At 49.5% G+C, this 26382-nt stretch overlaps 4 protein-coding genes across 9 annotated transcripts; 2 read left to right on the forward strand and 2 right to left on the reverse strand.

Moving 5' to 3' along the window:
* On the forward strand, nucleotides 1-9256 carry LOC147043127 (periostin-like). Of its 2 annotated transcripts, XM_085936772.1 has the most exons (24): nucleotides 1-93; nucleotides 263-420; nucleotides 979-1077; nucleotides 2188-2252; nucleotides 2326-2483; nucleotides 2567-2731; nucleotides 2806-2952; nucleotides 3066-3207; nucleotides 3766-3978; nucleotides 4045-4179; nucleotides 4252-4400; nucleotides 4710-4846; nucleotides 4906-5036; nucleotides 5108-5238; nucleotides 5650-5752; nucleotides 5815-5882; nucleotides 5964-6009; nucleotides 6087-6122; nucleotides 6709-7161; nucleotides 7236-7271; nucleotides 8481-8525; nucleotides 8645-8731; nucleotides 8798-8833; nucleotides 8903-9256. In XM_085936772.1, the coding sequence occupies exons 2-24, from the start codon at nucleotides 287-289 to the stop codon at nucleotides 8962-8964; spliced, it is 2778 nt and encodes a 925-aa protein (XP_085792898.1). In that variant the 5' UTR covers nucleotides 1-93; nucleotides 263-286; the 3' UTR covers nucleotides 8965-9256. The 2 variants fall into 2 exon arrangements, with proteins under 2 accessions (XP_085792898.1, XP_085792899.1); XM_085936773.1 differs by lacking the exons at nucleotides 1-93; nucleotides 8481-8525 and having other exon boundaries at nucleotides 115-420.
* On the reverse strand, nucleotides 7539-13814 carry LOC147043128 (UDP-glucuronosyltransferase 1A1-like). Its single transcript, XM_085936780.1, has 4 exons — nucleotides 12820-13814; nucleotides 12292-12575; nucleotides 11114-11809; nucleotides 7539-11027 (listed from the first exon to the last, which is right to left on the reverse strand). Exons 1-4 carry the CDS (start codon nucleotides 12821-12823, stop codon nucleotides 10446-10448), a joined length of 1566 nt encoding a protein of 521 aa, XP_085792906.1. The 5' UTR covers nucleotides 12824-13814; the 3' UTR covers nucleotides 7539-10445.
* On the forward strand, nucleotides 9440-24474 carry supt20h (SPT20 homolog, SAGA complex component). Of its 4 annotated transcripts, none has more exons than XM_085936775.1 (25): nucleotides 9440-9764; nucleotides 10486-12065; nucleotides 17909-18076; nucleotides 18452-18532; nucleotides 18670-18705; nucleotides 18980-19105; nucleotides 19180-19306; nucleotides 19397-19500; nucleotides 19590-19760; nucleotides 19838-19977; nucleotides 20044-20200; nucleotides 20275-20331; nucleotides 20401-20478; nucleotides 20620-20780; nucleotides 20859-20891; nucleotides 20993-21104; nucleotides 21245-21350; nucleotides 21443-21601; nucleotides 21747-21993; nucleotides 22067-22182; nucleotides 22343-22398; nucleotides 22478-22588; nucleotides 22657-22747; nucleotides 23108-23196; nucleotides 23921-24474. In XM_085936775.1, the coding sequence occupies exons 4-25, from the start codon at nucleotides 18530-18532 to the stop codon at nucleotides 24110-24112; spliced, it is 2472 nt and encodes an 823-aa protein (XP_085792901.1). In that variant the 5' UTR covers nucleotides 9440-9764; nucleotides 10486-12065; nucleotides 17909-18076; nucleotides 18452-18529; the 3' UTR covers nucleotides 24113-24474. The 4 variants fall into 4 exon arrangements, with proteins under 4 accessions (XP_085792901.1, XP_085792902.1, XP_085792903.1 ...); XM_085936776.1 differs by having other exon boundaries at nucleotides 22666-22747; XM_085936777.1 differs by lacking the exon at nucleotides 23108-23196 and having other exon boundaries at nucleotides 9441-9764.
* exosc8 (exosome component 8) lies at nucleotides 24380-26305 on the reverse strand. Of its 2 annotated transcripts, none has more exons than XM_085936782.1 (11): nucleotides 26209-26305; nucleotides 25959-25995; nucleotides 25822-25885; nucleotides 25652-25725; nucleotides 25522-25567; nucleotides 25336-25441; nucleotides 25216-25261; nucleotides 25032-25128; nucleotides 24846-24966; nucleotides 24672-24775; nucleotides 24380-24596 (listed from the first exon to the last, which is right to left on the reverse strand). In XM_085936782.1, the coding sequence occupies exons 1-11, from the start codon at nucleotides 26223-26225 to the stop codon at nucleotides 24487-24489; spliced, it is 822 nt and encodes a 273-aa protein (XP_085792908.1). In that variant the 5' UTR covers nucleotides 26226-26305; the 3' UTR covers nucleotides 24380-24486. The 2 variants fall into 2 exon arrangements, with proteins under 2 accessions (XP_085792908.1, XP_085792909.1); XM_085936783.1 differs by having other exon boundaries at nucleotides 26156-26219.
* Between the last annotated feature and the right edge of the window lie 77 nt (nucleotides 26306-26382).

The following is a 26382-nucleotide window of genomic DNA, read 5'->3' on the forward strand; positions in this document are numbered from 1 at the left end:
ATCTGTAAACATGTGTTGTCTGTCTTTTTGAAGTGTGCATAACAGGCGAGGGCGTCCCGGGTGCTCCAGGATGTGATGGAGGTGTGAACCGGGGTAGGAGGGGCCATCACCCGCCTCAGCTGAGTCACTAGTTTGGGTGGGAGGTGATGGGGGGGGGGGGTTCATGGGTGGGAGTGGGGTTCAGCCTTGTGTGTGTGTGTTGGTATAAAAGAAGCGCCTGGCCCGGTGGTGCACACATCTCAACAAGCGTGTTCCGTTTCAGGCTCGAAGAGCGCGTGTGCATGTCATGACGACTCCGAGGATGCATCAGGCAACGGCGGCCGCCCTCCTGCTGGTGGCGCTGTGCTCGCTGGCCGGCGTGGACGCCTCGGCCTACGATAAGATCGTCAGCCACAGCCGCATCAGGGCCAGAAACGAAGGGTAAGAAACAAAAGATATTTTGCGAGACAATTATGGGAGCACAAAATTCTGCGTGGAAATGCAGATAAGGCAAGAAAGTTAAAAAGTGTTCAGGAAAAAAGAAAGAAAAAAGTTGCATTTTTCAGACAAATTCTGTGAAATTGTATTGCTTTAAGAAAAAGTGATGTAGTTAGGTAGAAAAACAAGTTGCCAATTTTTGAGAACTTTTAGAGATGATTAAATCCTCGATTTTTCAGACAAAAAAATCACGAGAAAAAAATATTTGTATTCAAGAAAGAAATGTTTTCTTTTGACTCAACTCATTTTTTATTTTATTTATTTGAACACATGTTCACAGGTGTTTTTATAGTGGTTGCATGCGCGTGCATGTGCGCTCCAGGCGTCCAAATAAAACGCACCTTGTACTTTACTTTCAAATAAAACTTTGCATGACGTCAATCAGACAAAATGAAGCGTTTGAGCGTGCGCTTCCTTTTGGACGTGTGTGCGCGCATTCTTTCTGTCTCCTGGGCATCCAATCACTCATCAACTTCCACCTTTCCTGCTTTCACCACTCAGGCCCAACGTTTGCGCCCTGCAGCAGGTTCTGGGGACCAAGAAGAAATACTTCAGCACCTGTAGGAACTGGTACAAAGGCGCCATCTGTGGCAAGAAGGCGTAAGTGTCATCACCCCCAACATACACACAATCCAGTGACATAGTGGCCACAAGATTAGGTACACCTGCATTTTATTTATTTTTTGCAACATGGCTGCCTTTGCTCCGCTACCGAGCCAATGTTGCCCGATCATACGAAGACTTCAGCTGTTTATTTAATCAAAGTACACAGTTATTATGACGGGCGGATGAAGAGGGAGCCAGCCTGTTCTGTTTTTGTTGTCTTCTTTCAACAAGCGTCGGCGGCAAGCATGGAAGCAATTTACAGCAACGGCAAAGCGCCTCAAGACAAACACGTGCGTTCGTTTGTCGACAAACTAACAATAAATAAAGAACGCTAATGCGACGGCGACTCGAGTGTTGCCTTCTAGCGTAAATGCAGGAAGGGAAACAAAAATTGCTGCTTGATGAGGCTATGGGAGAGCTTTTTGATGACTTTTTTTGGGGGGGGGGGCGGTTGTAACTGGTGCCAGACACTTGCGCGGTCCTTGAGGCTTTTTTTGCGAGTCAGGCACGTCCAGCCAATTTCATATTCCAAAATCAAACCAATTGTGCAGCTGGACTTTCCAAATATTCATCCAATTTTTCTTGGCAAATCCTCTAAAGGCTCATCAAACTTTGAAGCTTTGGTATTCCCCCAACCTGGCCGACGTCCTGTTCAATATAGGACACAGGTCCTGTGGATTTTTTTTTGTGCAACCTGTCATAATAGACCAGTCCAGGCAATTTCAAAATAGTTTTTTTTTGGGGGGGGGGGTCCTAAGTGTGTGTTTAATTTGTTCACATGTGGCGCACATCTGTTTGGCTATCAGCGGATGATGACATCGTGGCTTCCTGATGTCCAGCTGTGTGTGCAGATATCTGCACATTTTACACAGCGTGTGTGTGCGTGCGTGCGGGCGAGAGAAAGTTGTTCCGGAGAAGTACTGTTGTCTATTAGCTCAGCGTGAAAAGCACAATCATTTTACGAGGCGGCTCTTATCCGGCGTGGGAATGCTGAGAGACGATTCCGCACGGCAGCTCACGGCAATGCAATGTCGAGCTCGAATGAATTTATTTCTATGAATTTTGCTGAGAACCAATTTGTGTCTCTCTGTCGCCCCCTCGCAGCATGGTGGTGTATGAGTGTTGTCCAGGCTACATGCGCCTGGAAGGTATGAAAGGATGTCCTGCAGGTGGGTGCCTCGTCTTATTGAAAGAATTGGAAGAAAAATGGATTCCGAGTATCACTGTCTTCGTTTCCCAAAGTGGCTCCCATTGAGCACGTGTACGGCACCCTGGGCCTAGTGAAGGCGACGGAGACGCAGCGGTACGCCGACATCTCCAAGCTGAGGGAGGAGCTGGAGGGCGGCGGCTCCTTCACCATGTTCGCGCCCAGCAACGACGCCTGGGACCTGCTTGATACCGTGAGTAGGCTCGCAGAGAGCTCCTCGTCCGACTGGTTGACTCCGTCGGTCACGAGACTTTGAGATGGTCGTCACCGTTGCAGAGCGTGCGCTCGGCGCTGGTGAACAACGTGAACAAGGAGCTGTACAACGCCTTGCGCTTCCACATGCTCAGCAACCGCCTGCTGACCAAAGACATGAAGGACGGCATGAGCGTCACGTCCATGTACGACCGCTTGGGCCTTCACATCAACCACTACGGCAACGGGGTGAGCGGCATCGTCGCCGATCGGCAAAGCTCCCGCCGTCGCTGTATTGCCATCGATTGTCAAAACGTTGGTAGGTGGTGACGGTCAACTGCGCCAGGATCATCCACGCCAACCAGGTGGCCACCAACGGCGTGGTGCACGTCATCGACCGCGTCATCAGCAGCGTCACCAACACCATCAAAGGCGTTCTGGACGTGGACGATGAGCTGTCGTCCTTTAGCGTAAGAGTGCTCTTTTGCTAACTTTCTTAGCACATGCCAATGCTAAAAGTCGCACTTTCTTTGACAAATAAAATGTCCATGTCATGCAAATTCCCAAACCTCGGTGCTACCAGGCGGCGGCGTTGGCCTCGGGCATGATGGACAAGCTGGACCAGCCGGGACACTACACGTTGTTTGCCCCCACCAACGCCGCCTTCGATCGCTTAGGACCAGGCCACCTGGAGCGCCTCATGTCGGATAAGGATGTCATTGCAGGTATGACGTCACATCTCCGTTGATTGACAGGTTCCGGGCTCTTGAGTGACAATTGAAAAGTCCAGTTTGGACTCCATCTGTAGTCCAGTTCTGACTCTCCAAATCAAAACATTGTTGTTGTTTTAACGTGAGAAAATCTTCAACATGTAAAACGGACCTATTTATGACTTCCGCCCGACGATACGGTCACGTCGCGCTCCGCTAGCCAGAAACCCGAGCCAGAGTTCCTCGTGAGTCACGTCCTCCGTGAGGACGTTCGCTCACATTTGGCTTCGGACGTGGCCTTGGCTTACTTGACGCGAACAACTCTGTCCTGGCATGCCTTTTTCCTTTGCTTACTTGTACAATTATTGATGTCATTTCAAATGTAAACACGGAACAAGTGCCTCTTTATTGCAAAGACTTTTAAGGGCCCGGACAAAAGTATGTTCGGATCATGGCTTGTATCTTCCGAGCGCGAGCTGCTGCCGAATGACTTCAATTGTTTGAAATCTAGAAGGCTGAACAATTAAACAGTCCTTCCCGACACGTGTTAGAAACTTCTTTGCTGTCCGGCAGCTCTGGTTAACTACCACCTCCTGAAGAGCGTTCAGTGTTCGGAAGCCATCGTGGCGGGCTCGGTGTACGAGACCGAGGAGGGCAGCAGCGTGGAGGTGGGCTGCGACGGCGACAGTCTGACGGTCAACGGCATCAAGATGGTGCTGAAGAAGGACATCGTCACCACCAACGGCGTCATCCACCTCATTGACCAGGTTCTGATGCCAAACTCGGGTAAGAACGTACGAGCCAACCAGGTGTTGGAAATAACTGGAGAACTCACCAGCGGCTGTTTTTCAGCCAAGGATGTGATGGAACTGATGGACAAAGGCCAGAGTACCTTCGGTGACATGGTCTCAGAACTGGGCTTAGCAGCCGCCTTGGGTCCCAAGACGGAGTACACGCTCCTCGCCCCGATCAACTCGGCTTTCACCAGTGAGTCCGTCCTGGAACATGCGTGAACGTTTTGAGTTTGACGCGGCTTCCTGCCCGTCTTGCTTTTGTCAGCCGAAGTGATGGCGACCGACCAGACGGCGCTGAGGTACCTTCTGCAAAACCACATCTTGAAGCTGAAGGTCACGCTAAACGAGCTCTACAACGGCCAGCTGCTGGAGACGATGGCCGGAAAGTTTCTACGAGTCTTCATTTACCGCACGGTCAGCTCCCTCCGGGTTCCGAGTTGTCGGGGCATAAACAAAAAAATCACAAGTTAGCGCCAAATTCAATCAAAGTCTGGCGGCAGATGATCCGTGTTGCTCCCTCTTCGGCTCATCTGGTTTGGCTTTACCTCCTCGTTGCTTACAATCAACGTGACGATCGGCAGACCTGACGCCGTGATTTCAGGCGGGCTTTCGTAAGCGTTTTCGGGTCCAGGCGTACCTCACGGGATTCAAATCTTTCCAAGTAGTAATTCTCCAAAACCTTAGTCAAAACCGGATTTTCTTTCCCGGTGTGATGCGTTTTAGGCGGTGTGCATCGAGAACGCCTGCATGGTGCGCGGTAGCAAGCAAGGAAGCAACGGGGTCCTCCACCTCATCAGGACCATCATCAGACCGTCGGAGAAGACCACCTACGACCTCCTCAAAGCCGACGGACGCTTCAAGTAAAGACGTGTACGCATTTTTGGTGGGAATCCATCATTTCATGCCGTTCTCTTTGCAGTATTTTCCTGGCGCTGATGGAGACGGCCGACCTGAGTGAGCTGCTGAAGCAGGAGGGCTCGTTCACCGTCTTCGCACCGACGGACGACGCCTTCGCGGACCTGAGCCAAGAAGACATTGCGCTGCTGAAACGTCCGTCTCCGGGCCGCTCCGCCAAGCGTCTGTTTTTTGGCAAATCCCAAAACGATTTCGGCTTCCGGCAGGCGATCCGACGGCTCTGAGGACCATCCTGCTCTACCACGTCAGCCGCGGCATCTTCATCAATGGCGGCCTGGAAGGGGGCGTGACCAATTTGCTGAAAACGCTGCAGGGAAGGAACCTCCAAGTTTTGTCTGTAAGTCGATGTGTCCGTTTTCCAAATCAAATGTGGCGTCGCTCGCTCCATCCGGCGTGAACTACGGAGGCGGTCCGGACGTAATTACGAGCTCCCCGTTTCTTTCGGCTATCTGGTGACATCTAACGTGGGCTACAAAAGCCGTGTGGAGGAGGGGAAACGGATCCCGGAGTGACTCAGCAGGGCCTCCTGATTACAGGAAGTTCCGTGGTTAAGCAGACGAGCCTGCATTCACCATCAACCAAAGCGTGAGCGTGATTTTAATCACGATTGGACGACAATGTTAAACACGTGTGAGGTTTCGGACCGATGACACAAAATGAAATATTTGAAACCCAAACACAGACTGGCTTGAACATCTGACAGTTCCTGACCGGTGCTAGATAAGAGTCTTCCCGTGTGTTGATGCAGGTGAACAACTCCATTCATGTCAACTCGGTGGACGTACCTGACAGTGACTTGATGGCCACCAACGGCGTGATCCACGTGGTGAAGAACCTTCTCTATCCAGCAGGTCTGCACTCTCCTCAGAGAAGATGATATCGCTCTCTACTGATGCCAGATTTTCCCTTGCAGATCTTCCAGTGGGTCGTGAGGACCTTCTGTTCATCCTCAGGAAGCTTATCAAGTACATCAAGATTCGGGTAAGAAAAAAAAAAGACTGTTTCATGAAGACATCAGGATACAATTTTATGTTTTAATACAAAATGAAATCTTCTCCGTAGTACGTGTCAGGATTCTCTTACTCAGAAATCCCACTCACCTTTGTCAGTAAGTCATTTTTCACTCCTGAGCTGGAGCATGAGCCGCCAAAGATGCTAACGCTAAAGCTATTTGGTTACCCGCAGGGAGGACCATCACTACCACAGAGTACATCCAGAAAGGTAAGCGCTCTTCCTCATCTGTTTGCTTTTAGCTCAGTTTAGTGCTTGGATAAAAGGAGTGCTCAGACGCATTGGTTTGTTAGCCATTTGTTTGGACTTGGAAGGCAACAAAACATCCCCCCCCCCCCCTTCCTGGCATTCTTGGCGTCTTGTTAAAATGCGTACACCCAAAAGTGACATTCGGGCATTAGTGAATTTCCTTAATGGCTTCCTGTGAGATTTATGTTATGAAGGGAGAAGATCCAAAATGTCTTCATCGATGGAATCCTCCCACGCCTCCAGACTCCGATTACATTCATGCTCCCTGTCATCATCGAACGTTGGCGTTTGCTTGTGAGCTCAATTAGGCTGTCCGTTCAGCTCGGCAGTCTGCTTCCTCTCAGACGGTCGTACGCCTCTGCCCTGCGTATTGCGTAACGGAAGAGATCAAATGGGAGCCAAGTAGGCGAGATGTGTGTGTAAATCAAAAATCCTGTCTGGAAAGCCTCGCCTGGACTCGAAAGCCAAATCCTGTTCCAAACCCAAAGCTCTGTACGCTCTGATTAGAAATCTTATCGGTGACTTCAAACGCTTCTTTGATACGCAGTACCCAAACAAACCGAAGTGATCCGGGTCATCGAAGAGCGACCGTCCATCACCAACGTTGTTGAAGGCCAACCCTCGGTCACCACGGTAACGCGGGTCATCGAAACGGAGCCTACGCTCACCCGGGTGGTGGTGGACGGCGAACCCTCCGTCACCACGGTAACGCGAGTCATCGAAACGGAGCCGACGCACACCCGGGTGGTGGTGGACGGCGAACCTTCGGTCACCACGGTGACGCGGGTCATCGAAACGGAGCCGACGCACACCCGGGTGACGGTGCACGGGGAACCCTCGGTCACCACGGTAACGCGGGTCATTGAAAGCGACCCCGACGTCACCCGGGTGGCGGTGCAGGGCGAGGTAACCGGTGTCGTTGAGAAGCAGCCAACCATTACCAAGGTAACCCGAGTGATCAGTGAGCCCGGCGTAACCAAGCTGACCAGAGTCATCGACGGTAAGACGTCCATCCGTTTATCCAATTGTTCTTGGCCTCCACTGGCAGATAATCGATGACTTGTGAAATTTTAGGTGGACAGGCCGCATCGGAAAGCGAGACCATTGCAGGTCAGTTTCCTGTCCTTTGAGGATGCTCTTTCAGTGTCTAACCGAACCGTCGTCATCATCGTTCCAACTTACCTCGGTGCTCCTCAGACATCATTCTCATGGTGGCAAAAAGACTTTGCTAGGTTCATTCAAGACTGAAATGTCTTGAACGTTTACAAAAAGAACTCAGATGAAGACTTTTTGTCAGGTTTGTTGAAGACTCCAAATCATCTGGGCTGTCTCAGAAAAGACGGATGTTATACTTATTGACCAGACTTTAAATTGTTGTTTATGACAAAAGTGTTTTATTGGTTCTTCCTTGAAAGCAGACAGCTCATAAAGTTGTTCAACGAGAGAGAAAAGCAATAAATAAGAAACAGTAAAGTTGTTCCGCCAAAGTCGTAAATCGCTGACTGACTTGTGCTCGAGCAAAAAGTGTTTTTCTTTGACGGAAGCAGCTGGATGCAGCACCATGACGTTTGAATGTCTGACAAGAACATACTAGATGCCTCATTGAGTGCCATCCTTTTGACAGAACTGTGCACAAAATGAAAGCCTCTCCTTGATTTGTAGCTTTGGCTTTGAAAGAAACTTCTAGTCCCGAATCCTGACAGAAGATTCTTATAGTCCCAAAAGAAGACGTTAATCTCAAGATCAGGTTCTAGTGCAGGTCCCGGTCCCAAGAGAACATGATTGTCCCAAGATAAAATTCTTATCCCAAGGAAAGATTCTTGTCCTTAGATAAGACTCTTGTCCAAAGAGGTTTTCCTCCAGACATAACTCATGTTTCTAGTCTGTGTTGTTTCCTGGACAAAGATCTAGTTTGGATTGAAGGTGATAGTCTCTAAATCCCAAGAAAAGCTTCAAATCTCAAGTCTTGTCCTGAGAGAAGGATTGTCTCAAGTGAAGGTTCAAGTCTTGAGAGAAGGGTCTAGTCCCAAAGATAGGCTTTAATTCTTCAGAGGTGGTCAAGAGAGGCAACCAGGCCTGATAGAAGATCCTAAAAAATGGTCTTGGTCTAGATTCAAAAGATTCAATGAGGCGTCTGTGTCTGTATGTCTACACCTCTTTGGTTGGTGGTGGTGGCAGAGGTGGTGGCATCTGTCTGTCTGTCCATCCATCCATCCATCCGTCTGTTGTTGTCTATGGTGGAGGTGAAGGCGGTAGGCTCTGTCTATCTGTCTGTCTGTCGAGGTGAATTAATGGATTGATTCTCGCCAACCTCCCAAGGTGAAGCGATGTTTCCCGCCGGGTTCCAGCCGCATATCATCGAGGGTAGGGTTCCGCTTCCATTTCCAAAACAGCAACAGGAGTCTTGATTGTGTGTCTGAAGTTGAAAGAAAACAAATCGACTGTTGCGTTTTGATGAGTTTTTAACTCCTCGACTCGCGCAGGGCCGGACTTCTCCAGGATCACCACCATCCACAGCGACCCTAACCTGATTGAACAGGAGTCGGAGAGAATTACCAAACTCATCCAAGGTCAGTTGCGGAATCTTTGAAGGTCAGAACATGTGAACGTTCATAACCAGTGTGTCCATGTCGCAGCGGGCGGGAAGTTGGGCGCAGCCAGGAAGGCTCCAGGTAACAAAACACAATGACAACCGCAATGCCGACGTGGACTTGTTATTGAGTTCCTCCTGTGGTCTTCAGTCGGCATGAGGAGGAGGAGGACACGCTTGGTCAGGCGTCACCGCAAGGCTACGCCCCAGTGAAGAAAGAGTCCAGCGCTGATGGATCAAGCGAGACGCATAAAAGCTCATCTCGGTTCTATTTTTATATTTCCAATGAGGGAAACCAGATTGTGACATGTATGAATTCTTGCGACACTTCCAACGGTGCTTGCATTCACCACAATGGATGCTTCGGAAATGTTCCCCACAATTACTTTCATTCTGTAAATTATCTCAAGGTCAATAAATACATGGAGTCGAAACTGTCTTTGATGTTTACGCAAACATGGTTTTCAGTCTTAACCAAAACGTTGACAACAATCCATATGGATGTGCGTCGGAAATCCTTGAAATGATCCGTGGTGCTTGTTAGCCTTCGGGCTCGTCTCAAGTCAGCACAAGAACACCTGGCCTGGCGTCAAGGGAACAAATGACAACTGTTGGATTAGGAGGCGTGTTCCCAATGCAGGATGAGGCTTGAACTTCAACTCTCGTCTTTCAATCACCAAAGATACCAAATCTGAAACTGAAGGAAAAGTGTCATCCTCAGGTGTCTTTAGTGACATGGCGGCTGTCAATTCGAGGAGGTCTTTGATGGTTTCCAGCCGATCCATCAAGGATGCATCTCGTTAAGCCTCGAAGTGTCATTTCCTGTCCCTGCAAAAGCTTCCCCGCTCTCGGATCCTAACGACCAGGCAGCCAGACAACTCGGCGCTTCATAGTGTCTGTCCGTCGGCGTCCATTAACATCCGGCTAGCAAAATTAGCAGCAGATGAAACTACAGAGGCCACATTGGGCTTGATCTGGGCTGGGACTCGTCAAGTCAACCATGACGCAGTACGGTAAGAAATGCGCTCGGTCCAACTTCATGGCTTGCAATCATTCTACAAAGTCATGTTTGAACCTGTTTTATCAGAGGAAAGGAAAATTGACGCAAGTCCAATTTGAGCGTATGCTAGCTTGAAATAGATGTTTGATGAATTTGCTTTAGTACTATGATCATATATGCTTTTTGCAAGGGACTTGTTGTGTGGCCTTGTTTTCGATGCTATTTATTGGCAAGCAACCATCAAAGTGTGGATTTCTGTGAATTGGGTTTGGTCGTAGTGACCAAAATGTCCTTGGAAGGAACACGAATATAAAACATGTGCAAAACACTAATGGGATGATGATGATGACTCCATCTTGTTTGACTGTGAGCAGGGATGTATTTTAGGCAGTCAACAAAATGTCTCCTCCGTATTCCCAGCCCGAGTGACATCATCAGCCCGGCCAGACCACTGGCAGCTTTTTCCATGCAAAGTTTCGGCCCACCACAGACATTCACGTGTACAGCAAAGGAAATACTTGCAAATCAGCACAAATTGTCTTTCATGACAAATACTGAAGTCCAAATCAACTTTGCTGGTTTCTAATTCAATAAGTCCAGTGGAACCTTGAGATCGTCTTGGAAAACGCTCAATGTTGTGCAAAACGACCAACGTTAGCTTTCAGGTTTCGAGGTTGGAACACTTTGTCTATTGCTATTGTCGTTTTGCTTTGTTCTTTCTCGTCTTTTTGCAGCAGAAGAACCTGACGAGAGCCACGGCAGACAACACCGGCGCAATCACAATGGCCACCAGCAGCAGGGCCACGTCCACGCCGTAGTAGGCATACCAAGGCATCTCGTAGGCCTGCGTACGCAGATGTGGCGCCCCCTTGTGGCGCATCACATACTCCACCCAGAAGATGGCACGATCCATGGGCCTCATAGGCTGATCCCGGTGCAGTTCGGACAGCCTCCGTATGTTGCGCCGGTAGCTGTCGTGGCTCAGAACCTCCTTGAGGCTGGCCTCAAAGCCTCGGCTAAGGTCGACCAGCTCCAGGATCTTGGCGGCTCCTCTCTGCTCCAAGCGCACTAGGTTGTCGAACTGGTCAAAGAAGAGCGGGATGCCCAGGACGGGGACGCCATAGAAGATGGCCTCCTGGAGTCCGTTGGTGCCCCCGTGGGCCACAAAGACTTTGGTCTGCGGATGGCCCAGAAGATCCTTTTGGGGCATCCAGTCCACCACCAGGGTGTTGTTGCCCAGCGTGGACGGCCGAGGACCCTTGTGACGCCAAATCACCTAAACGTGAAAGACAAAGTGATGTCGGTGGGATTCGTTTGCTCGTAAGGTTCCGTTTCAAATTTTTCTCGCTACGATTGCATCACCTTCTGCGGCAACCTGGCAAAGATGGCGGCGATTTCCTCAGCGTCGCGCTCGGGCATAGCGTTGACCAGGCTGCCCAGACTCATGACGATCACGCCGTGCTCGCCGGCGCTCTGGACAAAGTCCTCCAGGTGCGCAGGCAGCGGGCGGGCGTCCTGGCACTGGAAGCCCCCGATGTAGACCACGTTGGGCATGGTGGGCCGGGGGAAGTCAAAGACAAAATCGGTGCGGAAGAGCCAAACTTCAGCCTGCCGGAGGAGCGAGTTGATATCGCAGCCGCCCGGGATGTGCTTCCTGCAGAGTGCGCTGTAGACGGGCTCGATCAGGATTTTCTGCTGGAGGGTGATCATCACGTAGAAGAAGACGTTCTTTACCCTCTGGAGGAAGTTCATCTTGTCCGTCAAGCCTGAACCCGGCATGGGGACGTAGGAGAGGGGCGAGGGGGCCATGGCCATGTGCCCCTCACCGCCTTGAATCCAGCGTACGTTGAGCACCAGAGGAAGGTCCAAATACTTGGCCAGAATCACGCCGGGGGCGATGGCCGGGTCGGTCAGGACCAGGTCGAAGTGGGAGTCTCTTAAACTCTGAATTCGCCTCTCATCATCCAGGAATTCAGAGATTGCGGCCCCCCACGTTGCGTGGGCCTCATAGATGAAGTTGGCGAACTCGCGGTGCATGGTGCGTCCTTGTCGGAGGTTCTGGGGAAAGAACCCAAATGTTTGACATCAATTTGGCATTGTTTACTTTGTTTTTGACAAACGCAAATAGTTTGAAAAAAATCTATTCTGTCAAATTTGGGGCAATGGCATTGCTGGCTACATCAGCCAATTAGACCAAAGCTTGCACTACTGACATTAGCAGCCAATCAGGTGTCCTGTTATTGAGAGCTTCTCAAACATCTTCCAGAAAGTGAAGTTGGCATGATGGACTTGTGACCTTTCTTTTGTCTTTGGGGTAAGTTGCCTTTTCCCTGGCTCCACTACCTCGCTATCAACTTCATAAAAAGCTTGGAATTGATTGTAGTCACGAGTTTATTGAAGTTGTAGCCGAGGGTTCAACGAGTTTCCTGTTTGGTTTTTGTTCCAAGTTTGAAAAGTGAAATTCTTTTGGGCTTTTTCCATGACCTGTGTTACTTATGGGGCAATTTAGCAAACACACATATGCACAAGCAGGATGTTACCGTCATGAACTCCTCCATAAATACGAAAAAATCCTGCCACGTTCCCGCCACGTCGATGGTGACGGCAGTGTAGAGCGGCGAGCTTTGCGGCACGTAGACGCTGTTGGCGGCTCTGATGACTGTCAGCTGATGTCCTCGCTGGTGGAGCTCCTCCAGGAGAATCTTCATGTTGATCCAGTGGCTGCCGTCCACCGGGAAAACCAGGACGTTGCCCCCGTGGCACCCGGGCGGACCACCCCATGACGCCAACAAGGCCAGCAGAATAAATGCGAGTGGCGAGGATCCTAAAACACAATAAATAAATAAAAATAATCATCATACATGAAATTGTTTTAATAAATAATAACAAATACATATTTTTTATTTGTTTTATTATTGTAAAAAATTTAAAAATAATGAAAAAATAATAAAAAATATATATTTTTATTTTTTGTTTGTCCAATTAACTTTTGGAGTCACATTGTTGCCCAGTTACTGTCAAAATACACAAAAAACAACCCCCCCCTTCCCAAAAAAAAGTGAACGTACCCATGGTGTTGATCCTCAGCAACTACGGAAACTGCCAGCAACGTGTTGTCATCTAAATGTTGGACTTGAAACTGGAGTTGCAGGTGAACTACCAAGATAACAGCGGCGGTCACGTGGTCGTCCCAGCAACTTCAGGTCGCAAGTCCAAAAAGCCTGAAATGTCTCAAACATGCATCAAATCAGAGCCCTTTCCTTTTTTTTCAAGCACCTCCCCTTACAGTCACAGAGTTAGTCTGACCCGTTACTAACTACAAACTGCGATTGAATCCCTTCACTGACTTTACTGTACATTTTTTTAGACCAATTGAATGAAAAAAAAAAAAAAGTCCAGTTGTTGCTTGTGATTTAGGAAACTGCTCCCTTTTGTGTTTTGCAGGTGTTTCCTCTTTCCCGTCACACGCTTTATCATCGGCGCAATGCGTTGGCGGCAAACGGCTTTAAATCTCGCACGCGGCCAGCCGGGTCGGCCGCATTAGTCTGAACAAATAATGATGTTTTTTCAGCCCGGTTTGGACAGGATAGAATCCAGCCACGGGACGAGACAGGAAGGGATGCTCGCAAAAGTGTGTGGTAGATCGAACTGAAACCTGAAAGCTGTTTTTTTTTTTCTTTTTCTATTTTTTCAGGAGAAAGTCTGGTTTCAACCAAACTTTCTTTTTTGTGCATCCTGTCATGCTTGACATGCCCACCAAAATTCAAAACAAAAAGCCCGGGCTTAGCGTTAGCACTAACAATGGCTTTGGAGTGGGGCCACTCGCTGGGCGCCACAGCAGTAGGGCCAAAGGTCGACGGGAGCACCGAGTTTGTCGGAATGAAGGCGCGTCGGTCGTGCGCCGGCGTATTCCTAGCCGCCTTGTTTCCGTTGTCGACGAGCAGGTTGGCGCTCGCCAAATAACTGCACGGATGGATGTGAAATGCAGATGATGTCAGCGTGTCAAACACGACAGCTGAGTCAACAAAAAACGATCAACCGGTTGACACGCGGGCCGGCTACTTACGTTTTACAAATGCAAGAAAACGCTCACAATCACCCGCCGTGCTGGTAGCGTTCACAACAAAAGAGCAAAGTCACTCGGCGTGTGCACGTGTGTTACGCAAGGTTGTCCGTTGTGACTTGTGTGCAATGAAGAAAAAAAAAAAAAAAAGAAAAACAAGGCGGTGTTTTTGTGTGCCCTGAACTCACGAGGAAAATCAATGTGCACAGTGAGTCAGTCACTTTTTACAAGCTCATTATTTTTTCTTTTTTGATGTTGTATGGCCTCAACGCAAACAGTCCAAAGGGTCGCGCTGCTGTTTATGACACACACGAAGGACGCCATGTTCATAGCTTATTGCCAAATTCCTCCGCGAACATGGCAGGAGTTAAAACGAGCTCGCCAACGCACGTCGGCCTGACATTGATCCAGACCAGATCCGGCCTCCCTTCCTGCTACCTGAGCCTGATTCTCTCAATCGCTTTTCCCCAGACCCTCGACAGTCCGCATTACAACAGAAGCTGGACGCTTGCCAAACGCTCCCATGTTGCCGAACGGGAGTCTTACGACTAACCGAGTAGCTTAGTGGAAGCCTGCCTGAAAAAAAATGGTGAAGTCATCCATTTAGGTTTTGCTTGTGTCACAATATATACATCGTCTGAACATCTCAGCCAGATTCCTCGGGGGTCAGTCGCTCTGCCCCCGGGCAGCCAAATGTCTGCAAATGGAATCATCTGGAATTGGAACGGTGATGTCATCTTCCAGATGTGATCTGTATGAGCATGTTGGCGAGCTCGTTCAGCTCCGCTGGCAGTCGAGCTTCGGCGCAGCGGCCCGGGGTTGACAGTTCCAAATGAATCCGCCCTCGCATGCGGCAGCAGATCCATTGACAACGAGAGGGGGGGGGGGGGGGGGAGTGCGGCTCTTCTTTGATGGCAACTCATACCCACACTAACTTCTTCTATTTACACTGGAAAAAGGCATTTTTCCAGCCATAAAATGTTCGATTTGCTTGTGCTTTTGGTTCTGAGCTGGCCCATTCGCCCTTTTTAATCGTGGCTATTATGATATACATGTAATGCTTTGGTTGCCACGGTAATGGCAAGCCTCCTTCAAGGCGATGACAGAAGCATTTTTCATTTCCACGAGCTTGTTTGGAGAAACGGAGCACTGTATGCTATTTTTGGCCCGATTCTGACGTGACCGGAATCTAAACTGTTTGAGTGAAACATGGAAATATTGGACTTTTATTGGATCTCATCTTGGCAAATAGAAGTCACGGATAATATTGCTTCTTTACGGTAACGTCCAGGGGGTTTACGGACCCTTTCCCAACTTGTTGGGAGGGCGGCTGGATGACATCACTTTACAAACACGATACTGTCGGGTTTTATTTATACATCCTTTCGGTTGGGGATTTCTGTAGGTGGATATTTTCTCCATGTCAGCCAAAAAGTTGAGATTCATTGCCTTCCCTTATTTGGCCTTAAATAAGTAATTTGTTCTCGTGAAAAAATGTTAGCATGCTGCACAATCCATGCCGCACCACCAGGGGGCATTATAACCCCAAATGGTGAGATTGGGATTTTTTAAATTCTGCCCCCACAGCCAGTTTTGAATTTGGTAGGCATGTCCATCATGAGTAGAGCCATAAAAAGACTCAGGAACACCTTTTGCCATTTCCGGGATTCTGTAAAGATTTTGTCTCATTGGAACCAAATTTGAAACTGAATGGAATCATTTTTCATCGTGGACTTCCTCTCTTCTCTCATATGTATACATATTGAGCTCAGATGTCTATTAGCGTTGCCACGACAGTATTTGTTGAAATGGCAACACAAAGTGCTGCATGTCGGTTCCCGTTTGAGTTGGGAATCAATCACAATAGGATTGTGTGCAAAGGCCGCAAACGACAGACCCACTCGTCCATCATCCCCATTCTTGTCCGCTGAGGTCGCGGCACACGCTAGCGCATGCTAGCGCACGCGAGCGTTCCCTTTTGTTGACGTGGCAAACAGACTTTCCTCGTTAGTGTCGCCGACTTTGGTCCCTCACTTTGCCACTTTGTGTTTAGCTTTTGGGCTTTCAAAAAAGTGGACATGTGACGAGATGAAAGCTGTATTCTATTGAGAGAAAAACATGTGCAAATAAATAAATAAAAAATTGGCGGTTTGTTGGCGCCAAGTGCCTTCGAGTTGTCTTTGGGGAACCCCTGGCGAGTGTTTATTTGCTCTGATTGCGAGAGAAATTGAAATAAACACAAGCTTGGTCACACTTCAAAAACCTCATCAGTCTAAACGCTTCAAGGCTGCCATGTTTTGCGTCTCCTTCTGCACGTGGCCGTCATGTTTAAGGACGAGCTGCATATGCGTCGACGTTTAGGAATCTTCTCAAGCAGCGTGAATTTTGCGAGTATGAACATCGGTAGGCCGAGACAAATGTCTCGAGAACGTGGTTGTCTGATTGCTAATATGTTTCAGAGGAATGATGACAAATAGGAATTGCGTGTGACCCGAGTATGACGTTAAAGATTGATGACTCACCATAATAGACAAAAGCAATAACTCAGGGCCTCCTGCTACGACGATAATTTTTCTTCTTTTTTTTTTTTTTTAGGACTCCTACTGCACATAAATTTAAACCAGGACAACCACGCCTGCTAGCTTTGCTAAGAAAACGCCCTGAAAATGGCGCCTTCCTTTTTTTACTAGTAGCAAACCAATGACAGGATGTGTGCACTTTGGAATTCATCCATCCTCTCGGGAATGAGGAGAGATTGGCGTGATGACAGGATGGATGATGACACTTTTGAGCTCAAGAGGGAGGGATGGCTGCCGCTCATTTTATGTTTTGAAACGCGTGTTTATCAGATGTCCCAGAACGGACGCCCTGCCAACTAAATGATGGCTGAGCTTCAGTGTTGCTTTTGGATTCCATTTTGAATCATAGCTTCCTTTTCCACTTCCTTTCCATTTCCAATCTCTTTCGACTGATGTCAAAGCTTCTTTCTCGCCGTTACTGTCGCTCAACATGGCTCCGCCTTTAAAATTACATTTCCCTGGTGAGGAGAATCAACCATCTAAATGGCATCATTTGTTTAATTTGGAGATTTGAATCAGTCTTCCGAGCTCACCCGTGGTTCTTCATTTCTGAATGAGTAGGAACAGGAAACGCACGAGAAAGGCTTGTGGTTTACAGAACAAAATTGCAGCAATATATTAGATATTAGAAATCAAAAGCGACAGCTATCAAAATTAATTTTCAAGCATGCAACATTGAGACAGAAATAAACACATTGAAAGTCGGACACAGCGACACCCAGAATGAATTTCAGGAATATCGTCCCAAATGGAACTTTGTAAACAACATTCCCAACAAAGACACACAGCACTTGTCAAGACACTTAAAGAGCGTTGAAATCTTACCTAACGGTTGACCTTCTGCAAGCTCGGTCATGCATGTGGACTTTTAACTTTCTAAAGAAAGGGGCCCGTGTGAGTGTGTTATAACGGAACCCCACCCAGAACTCTTGGGCCCTCATAAAGAAACCTCTTATCCCCACTCTGATGTTGACACAACTCTTTCAACAGAGTGCTGAGAGGCGCTCGCTATTGTTGAAATCATATGCATACCATACATTCAATCGCTGCTATTTTCCTTGCCATTGGTCAATTAAAAGCAACATTAGCAAACACAATTTTTGGTATCTTTCTTTTGGAAATAATTGATGGTGGAGAAGTGCAGTCAGTCCTTTTGAATCCAGCACAGTGCTCGTTTTGTGTGCCAGATTGTTTTCTTAAATGCGTGAGTATGTGGCAAAGGACAGAAAGCTGCTTTTACACCTCTGGATTGGTATGAGGTCACGTTACAGATGAAATGAAATTCTTTCATTTACTGTAGATTCATTTTTCTCCACCGATTGCAAAGTGGGCAGAGGCTTTGCAGGTCCTTTGCGCCCCCTGCTGTACGATTGTGGTACTAACACTGGTATTGCACACTCATTGGCGAGTTTTAAACAGTACACTGAGCATAGGCTACTGATTATCTAGAATTTTTTTATTCCTCCAGCAAAAGACCGTTAATTTGCAATTTTTCAAACTATATATTTTCGTCAGCCGGCAAGTTCTGCCCACTTCCGCTCCAAAGCGGAAGTTGAGCTGTTGTTGTCACACTGGAAGAAGATGGCGGCCGCTCCTACTTTTTGTCAATGATGACTCCGATGCTTCCCTTCGCTTTCGTTGTCCTGCGTTGGAGCCGCTGTTGGCCCCTATGCAACCCTCAAGGTGAGTACTCCCTCCACGCCAAGCGTGTCATTGTGGGGCCGTCGTTTTCCGCCGCAGAGAACTTGAATAAAAGCCCCCTCGGGCTTCTGCTCCTTCGGAGCGGCGGACTAGCATGCTAACTTTAGCCGCGCAAGCCTTCAGCTGGTCGGGCATCCACGGAGGAGATCCACATCCACGCATGTCCCATGCCTTCAAATAGTCTCGCTCAGAGCTTTCGACTAATTGTTCTGTTGTTATTAAGGTGCTTAAAACGCATGGCAACTTTAGTGACCGTTGCATGCTCAGTAATTTTCTTCCTAGTTAGTTATGAGGGACTAGTCTGGCAGGTCTTTCATTTTGCTTGAATGTTCTAAAATGTGTGTTGTTGTCACACAGGGAGTGAATCCTCGCTTTAGGAGGCAGCCAGGCGGGCAGCATCGTCTACTGTCACCTTGTAGCTGGCGGCTCACCACAATGGTAGACTTGTTATCATCTTAATCATAAGCCACGATCATAATAAGCCTTACCTTGTTTTTGAAATGCAATGTCTGAAGTTCCACCTGGTTGGCTTCTTTATATATATATATACACTGATTGATGTCTTTTTCCGACAGCAACAAGTTTTGGAACATGCATTAGATCGAGCTGAGGTGAGCAATGTATTTTTCTAGCCTTTCCCTGGCGAGCCCACATTCAATGTACCTCAATTTTAGACTGCCTCTTTTTCAAAGACAGCAAATTTTTTATCTACCTGTCATCGTACCATTGCTTGGTTACAGACTCGTTTGGAGTAAACCACTCCACTTTCACTGGACGCGAGACTTATGATCATTTATTAAGGCTGTTACGTTTAATTTACATGACCCTGTTCATGAGACCAGCACCCAGTGTCAGGACATACTTTTACATGGCTGTGTTGTTCAGTACATTGTGGAAAGCGCTCGCCAGCGCCCCGCCAGGAAGCGTCTTTCATCTGGCGGCAGGAAGAGTTTATACCAGAAGCTCCATGAGCTCTACATCGAAGAATGCGAGAAGGAGCCAGAGTTGAAGGTTGGTCCCGTCGCTCATTTGTGGCGTGGTTGTGGCCGTTACCAACGCACGTCTGGTTTGTGTGCGTGTGGCAGAATTTCAGGAGGAACGTGAAGCTGCTGGACAAGTTGCTGTCTCAGGAGTCTGTGTCGTGTCTGGTGGTCAACTTGTACGCTGGCAACGACGGCTACTCGCTCATGCTCAGGGGCAAGAATGGATCGGGTGAGGCGGGTGGGGAGGGAACACCGGCTCGGACACTCCCCGGCCGTCGCAGGCCCGATGTCCTGATATTGTTACACCCGCGTCGGGCAGATTCCGAAACGATTCGACTGCCGTATGAAGAAGGGGAGCTGCTGGAGTATCTGGATGCCGAGGAGTTGCCGCCCGTTCTTGTTGACCTGCTGGAGAAATCGCAGGTATGTGGGCGGGGCTCGGCGGTTTGTCCCAGCAATGTGGGTGCTCGTGTGCCCGTGCTCCTCCCACATGGTCGTTTCCCGTTCCCTAGGTGAACATCTTCCACTGCGGCTGTGTCCTGGTGGAGGTGCGAGACTACAGGCAGTGCGCCACCACCAAGATGCCCTCCTACCAGAGCAGGCACGTGCTGCTAAGGCCCACCATGCAGACTCTGGTTTGCGACGTTCACGCCGTGACCAGCGAGCACCACAAGTGGACGCAGGTGAGCACTTTTGGAATGACGAGCAGGAGCCGGGAGATGCTGTTTTACTGGTTTCCATAGCAACCTCTCACCCTCAGGACGACAAGTTGCAGCTGGAGAGCCAGCTGATCTTGGCCACGGCCGAGCCTCTGTGCCTGGACCCCTCCATCTCCGTCACCTGCGCCGCCAACCGGCTGCTCTACAACAAGCAAAAAATGAACACCCGCGCCATGAAACGGTACGGCGGCGGCGGAAGCCGAAACGCTTTGAAATGCTCATCCGTTGTTCTCTCTCCGGGTCAAAGGTGCTTCAAGAGACACTCTCGGGCGGCGCTGAACCGCCAACAGGAGCTGTCGCAGCTGCCCATTCCGCACCAGCTGCGCCTCTACGACTACCTGCAGAAGAGGAAAGAGAGGAAAGCCGCGCCCGCCGTCGACCTGAAGATCTCCAAGATCGGAAATGTGAGCGCTCTCGCCGTATCTTCCGTTGGCGCTTTGAATTTTTCTCACACTCGTTTGTTTTTGTGGACGCGCAGTGCGTGGACATGTGGAGACGGAACAGCTGCCAGCTGAGCGTTCCCAAAGAAATCGACGTAAGTACCGGCGGAGTCGCTCACGTCTGTCAAAACCGCCACCGTGTGCGTTTGTGTTTTTGCTCGCAGGTGGAAAAGTACGCCGTGGTGGAGAAGTCGCTGCAGTTGGAAGATTCTCAGCCCCCCACCGTCATCTGGCCCGCTGAGGTCAGTGCCGTCGACGGTCTCGTTTCAAGTAACAAAGGGCGGCGGGTGGGCTAGCTAGGTGGATTTGGATTCTGCCTCACAGTGAGAAGTTCTGGGCTCAAGTTTCATGCATGGTATGCCTTGTTCAAAATCCCTTTCCAGGAGCGGGTGGACGACTACACCTTTGAGTGTGAGGTGGGCGGTCAGGCCCAGAGGACCAAGGTGTCCATCATCCAGTCGCCGGGTGACCCGCTGGTGTACGGCAAGATCTACTGCGCCAAAGACGGCGAGGACGGCGCCGACCTGAAGCTCACGCATCCGCCGTACGGCCTCTAGATTTTGACGGTGGTAAAATGTGACCAGATTGACAGCCTGGCTTCTTTTTTTTTTCCCCCCTTCAGGTTCCTCATTGGCTCTCAAATAGACGCAGAGCGGTGAGTGGGCATATTTGAGAGCATTGGAGTAATTGTATTGAGAGAAAAGATCTCACTTTTAACAAATGATGATATTTGCCCGTTTTTTTGTGTGCTGTCAGGTTCCTCGCCCAGTACAAATGCGTGTACGAGCGAGACGTCAAGTGTCAGGTCAAGATGTCCCACAACTCAGGCAGCCTGGCTCCGGCTCCCCCCTCCCCCTGCAAAGATGAGGTGCCCTTCATCATCATCTAGTCGTGATTAGATCCCTTTTTTTTTTGTTCATTTCAAGACAACTCAAGCTACATTTTGTCGGGCAAAAACAAGAGCTCAATTTCTTTCGATCATTCTCAAAATCACTTCATTTGTGGCAGGGCGACGGCTTTTCTCCGCTGGTCCAAGCATCCGTGTTGGGCAAAGGGCCGAAGCACCGGCCGCAGCCCATCAAACTGCCGACGGGATCGGGTGGCGGCTCCTCAGGTAAGCTCCGCCCCCCCTCAGTCCTCTGGTTTCATTCCGGTGATTGCGGTTCCCAGACTCGAGCGAAAGTATCCGCTTGTGTATGGCTGCAGGAAATCCGTTCGGCTCCCAAAGTGCAAGCGGTCTTCACAAGTGTCCTACACCGCCGCCCGCCGCCAAAGGCCAGCCTCTAAGCAGGAAGCACTCCATGGAGCTGGGACAGGTGGGCCTGCTGTCCCCCGCCTCGCTTTCGCCCATGAGCGCCACGCAAAGTGAGTACCTGGTGAAGACGCTAACTCTTGTACGCTATTCTGCTGCAATGAGAAATAAACAACATCCTAAAAACGATTCACAAAACATCTCAAATATGGTGGGTGGGACGCAGCCCAAATTAAGGCGGTTGCTTCTTTGTGGCAGGATCGGGCACCCCCACCAACACGCCGTGCTCGACGCCGCACCCCGCCGACTCTGCTGCCCCGTCGGAGGCGCCGGCGCAGCCCGCCCTGCTGGCGCCGTTCGCCCAGCAGCAGCTGACCCTCAGCCAGCCGCTGCCCGTCATGAGTATCCCCATGCCCACGGCGGGCATCACCACCGGCACCGCCTCCTCGCCCGTCATGGCCAATCCAGCCGGCCTCAACTTCATCAACGTTGTCGGCTCTGTCTGGTAAGCGCCCGCTAAGCGGACACAAAAACGGAGCCGACCCGGGGGCGGTTTGAGGACTCTTTTGTCGCCGCAGCAACCCGCAGACGCTAATGAGCGGCTCCAACCCCATGCTCGGTCCCGGAATCAACCTGAGCGGGATCCTGCCATCCGGAAGCCTCGTGCCCTCCATGCAGCCCGCCGCGCAGACCGGTCAGTAGCGAGCATCAAGCCGCCGGCCGCCGTTCATTTAAAAGAAAAAAGTCCCAGTGTGGATCACTTGGAAAAAAAAAAAAAAAAAGAACGAGATTTTTCATCAATGTGCGGATTCTCTCCCAAATAGGAACGTTGCAGTTGTGTTTTTCTCTTGCAGGGAGTCACTTTGGCCTGAATAGTAGCGCTGGGCTGCGACCGCTCAACGTGCTGCAGGTAACTGAGCGTTTGTCATCTTTCTGTTTCGGGCGTCCGCTCCGTCACGCCAACGCCTTTTGTTTGTCGCCGCGCCAAGATCCCGAGCGGTCCGCTCATCTTCAACCCCGTGCAGCAGCAGCAGCAGCTGTCGCAGTTCTCCCCGCAGAGCCAGTCGGCAACTTCCAGCCCTCAGCAGCAGGGGGAGCCGGTGAGTCGCCGCAACAGGCACTCCGTCTCGTTCATTCGAACCAGTTACTCATTTGTGCTCTCTGGCAGGGCGATCAGGGCGCAGACGCAAGTTTGGCCAACCAGCAAACGGCCGTCATCAACTTGGGCGTGAGCGGCTTCATGTCTCCGCAGGCAGCAGGTACGCCCCCACCCCCACCCACCCCAGCTAATTCCACACTGAACACGCACTCACACATTTCCCTCCTCTGTCTTCTAAGTGTTGCTAGTGCGCTAACGTGTTGTAGTTGACTCTGTAGACAAATCATGGCAGTTGTATTCAACTTCCCTTTCTTCTCTGTTGCGTTACTCTGTTTTATTGACCCCCTTCCGCCCCAACCCCTTCTCAACCTCCTTTTTTTTTTTTTTTTTTTACTTTCCCTCCTTCCATTGCACCTCCTCATGCAATGTTTCTCTTTTTTTTTTTTTTTATCCTTTCACCCTTTTTGTTTTCCCTCCCGGGGGACCCTCCCCTCTCTTTGCAACCTTTCCCCACCATTAGTGCTGTCCCAGTTGGGCTGTGGGCTGGACGGGTCTGGGCCCCCACTGCCTTCTCCAAGGCTTCAGCAGCAGCACCAGCCTCAGATCCAAGTAACTGTGACATGGACATACACACACATGTGCACAAGGGCTGTAGAAGAAGTGAATGGATTTAAAAATAAAAATAGTAATAATCCAAGCAAGTCCAATTGGATACATCAGTCACACCATCTGTGTTGTATGTGGAGCATTGTGATTGGCCGCCGCCACGCCCAAGCATGGTGCAACAGCGTTGTCCGACCGGCTGCATGAGTGCTGTGCTCGTCACGGTTACCTTGGACCATTGGCATCTTTGCGCTTTGGGGAGGGGGCTTTTCGGCGGCTTAGCTAAACCACAATTTGCAACGTATGGCAAATGTTTGCTGATTTTCAATTTTGAACAAACTGTTGTGTTCCACTCCTGGTCCCGTGCGGCGTCTGTCATTTCATGCTTTGCTGGAGCTTCACTAACACGCCCCGCTTGTGTGGAAAGCTGTTTGTTTATTTTGGTGTGTACTTTAATGCGCTTTGCCCTCATTTGGAAGACAACTCTGTGCACTGTGAGAACAACTGTGTGTTACTATTAACACTTTCTGGAAAACATTGGTGGTGGGGGGCGGGGAAATTAGTACCAGAGAAACAATTGTTTTACAACAGCAGTGGTCGTCTCTCGAGGACAAGAAGTGCACAAGTACATATGGAATAAATGTGTTTTTCCCGTATGCTTGTGACATCACTGCCGCAACGCCAACTATTTGGTCACTGACTTTTTTTGTGTTTGTCTTTTCTGATGCAGTTGCAATTCTTGCAGCACCAAATGCAGCAGCAGCAAATGGCTATGGCGGCAGCGGCCCCCCAGGGGGCGACAGGGGGCCCGCAGCATACCGCCAGCCAAGCAAGAAGTAGGAGGAAGAGGAGCACGCCCCAGCCCCTCCCCAAAGCGCGCCAGCCGGAAACGTTGCCCCCCGCCACGCCGAGACGCGAATGATCCGCAAGGAAGGAACTTTGCTCGGACTCTTTTACAGCCACACGAGGAGGAGAAGGTCCTTGTAGCCCAATACTTCCACTAAGACGAACAACAGCAAGGCCTCTCCTCCATCTCAAGAGGATTCCTCACCGCACATCTTCCCACAGAACAAACTGATCCTGGGGGGCAGTCGTCTACCTCTCGAATCGCTTTTGTACCGCAGCGCTGGATTTGGAGCAGTGAGTGTTGACACATTTCTGGACACTTAAGAAATACTTTTTTAAGATGTCTTTGTCAGCAGTTTTATTGTTGTAAAAAAACAAAACAGAGGAGTATATATTGACAGTGAAAATACAGCTTTTAGATATAAAAAAAAAAAAGTTTGTCTTATTTTTTTATGTGATGCTTTTGATGACTTTGTCGATGAGTTTGTGGAGTTCTTTCTGCCGCGCTGTCGCTCGGCCGATCAACTCTCGGAGCTTCTCCCCAGACAAAGGCGTCCCACCTAAAAAAAAAAAAGTCAGTCATGAAAAGACATTTCCCTCGGAACTCATCAAAAAAATGAAACCACGGTCCTGACCCGGTTTGTGCACGGAGCACAGGCGTCCTTCCTCGTCCATCACCACAGTGAGGCGAGAGGTGGCTAGTTGCTCTTCTTCAGCCGTGGGATCCGCCAAGACGATGCTGCCAGACGAACAGCGCGCTTGACGACAATCGGGATGACGTTTCGGCGCAAGGAAAAGCTTGGACTCACTCATCAAAGGCGCAGAAGGAGGCGGCCACGGGATGCCTAGCGATCTTCAACCCAAGTCGCTTATCCAAGTCCACTTGAGGCAAGCCGGTCTCGCCGTTAACGGAGACCTCGGGGAGCGCGGCTGCGTGGGCCAAGAACGACAAGATGAAGATTCGACTGCGACACAATCCGGACGGAGGGACGTACTGTTCTTCAGGGCGGCCAACAGGGCCAGCGAGCACGCGTCCAACAAGTTGCCGTCGTAGTCCAGACACATCAGGTCGCAGTACAACGACCAGCACAGCTACAACGACAACAACATCTCACATGCTGAATGCAACACCCACACACCACAATGTGATTCATGACATTGCCCCCCATTTAATCTCACCTTGCCTCGTTCGATACACAAATCTTCCGTTTGTAACACTTCCGAGCTGCAATGACAAAAAGATCGGACGTAAGGAAAGCAAAATTCAAGAAAAAAAAAAAAATTGTGTATAATGTGCACCTCTCGATGATGTCAGCCATGAACTGACTGGCGGCCTGGGCCTCCTCCCCCGGTGGTCCGGGTCGGAACTGTGAGGAGCACAGCGGCGGCAGGTCCACGTTGGGCACTGGAAATGTCAAGTCATCAAAAAAAAAAAGATATTGTAAAAAAAAAAATCCCACTATTTATTCAATACCCACAACTCACCTATGAAACCTTTCCCCGGCGCCTCGACTAACGGGTTTGCCAGCTTCTACACAACAACACCAAAACCAAAATTACTACAATTGATCCATCCACATCAGGAGCAAGTGATGTTTCTCCTTCAGTCATTCACCGCTTTGACCCCACAGATAACGGTGGTGTTGCCCATCTTGACCAGCGCTGATCCATCTGCTGTACTGATGGACCCTGAGGACAACCGCAAGGTGAACTCATGAAGAAACATTTCAGTGATGGCTGAAAGATAATTTTTTGCTTTCATTGCTGTAGAAGACTGCAACTGACCAATGTTGACCGACGTGGTTCGGAATTCTGACAGTTCGCGTCCATCCGGTCGACAGTTTTCCTTCTGGCAACATCAAAAAGTGAAAGATGGGTGTTATTACGTGGTGTATTATGACATTAAAAGCTTGGTTACCCACCAGAAAGCTACGATGGTACTCCAGGGGTTCAGCCGTCCTGAACACAACCAAAACAAACGCGAAACCAGTTAGCAGATTTGAACCAACTTGCCATGTTTTCGTCGTGATCAAGTACAAATAAGCACACAAATTCACGAAGATGAAACCTGGATATAAGCCGCATTATGTAATTGGTGAACTGCTATCCATGTACGTACAAATTTGGTGTAAAATGCAACGGAATTGTTCATTTGTGAACCGTCGTTCTTACTTAAATCCAGCCGCCATGATGTTTTGGGTAACCACGTGGTTACGAAGTTGAACTACGGAAGCCTGCAAGAAAAAACGAAAGGCGATACTTGGTCGCAATCATTTAGTTTTCCTTTGGGGACAGCCAGTGGTTTTTAAATACATTTAAAAAATGGGCTAGGGCTTCAGAATTTCC

The sequence above is a fragment of the Syngnathus leptorhynchus genome, chromosome 17 (assembly GCF_054491065.1).
Source record: "Syngnathus leptorhynchus isolate UIUO chromosome 17, UIUO_Slep, whole genome shotgun sequence".
Taxonomy (NCBI): domain Eukaryota; kingdom Metazoa; phylum Chordata; class Actinopteri; order Syngnathiformes; family Syngnathidae; genus Syngnathus; species Syngnathus leptorhynchus.

Bases quoted from the DNA above. Each gene is read 5' to 3' on its own strand.
- LOC147043128 (XM_085936780.1), bottom strand. The intron at 11,810-12,291 runs GTAACATCCTGC...TTCTTTCCCCAG, and splicing joins TTATGGAGGAGTTCATGACG to AACCTCCGACAAGGACGCAC. The intron at 11,028-11,113 runs GTGATGCAATCG...TTTCACGTTTAG, and splicing joins TTGCCAGGTTGCCGCAGAAG to GTGATTTGGCGTCACAAGGG.
- exosc8 (XM_085936782.1), bottom strand. The intron at 25,568-25,651 runs GTGAATGACTGA...GTTGTTGTGTAG, and splicing joins TTATCTGTGGGGTCAAAGCG to AAGCTGGCAAACCCGTTAGT. The intron at 24,776-24,845 runs GTGAGTCCAAGC...TTCGTCTGGCAG, and splicing joins TCCTTCTGCGCCTTTGATGA to CATCGTCTTGGCGGATCCCA.
- supt20h (XM_085936775.1), top strand. The intron at 21,351-21,442 runs GTAAGCTCCGCC...GTATGGCTGCAG, and splicing joins ATCGGGTGGCGGCTCCTCAG to GAAATCCGTTCGGCTCCCAA. The intron at 22,748-23,107 runs GTACGCCCCCAC...CCCCACCATTAG, and splicing joins CATGTCTCCGCAGGCAGCAG to TGCTGTCCCAGTTGGGCTGT.
- LOC147043127 (XM_085936772.1), top strand. From the start codon at position 287: ATGACGACTCCGAGGATGCATCAGGCAACGGCGGCCGCCCTCCTGCTG. The intron at 3,979-4,044 runs GTAAGAACGTAC...GCTGTTTTTCAG, and splicing joins GGTTCTGATGCCAAACTCGG to CCAAGGATGTGATGGAACTG. The intron at 5,239-5,649 runs GTAAGTCGATGT...GTGTTGATGCAG, and splicing joins GGAACCTCCAAGTTTTGTCT to GTGAACAACTCCATTCATGT.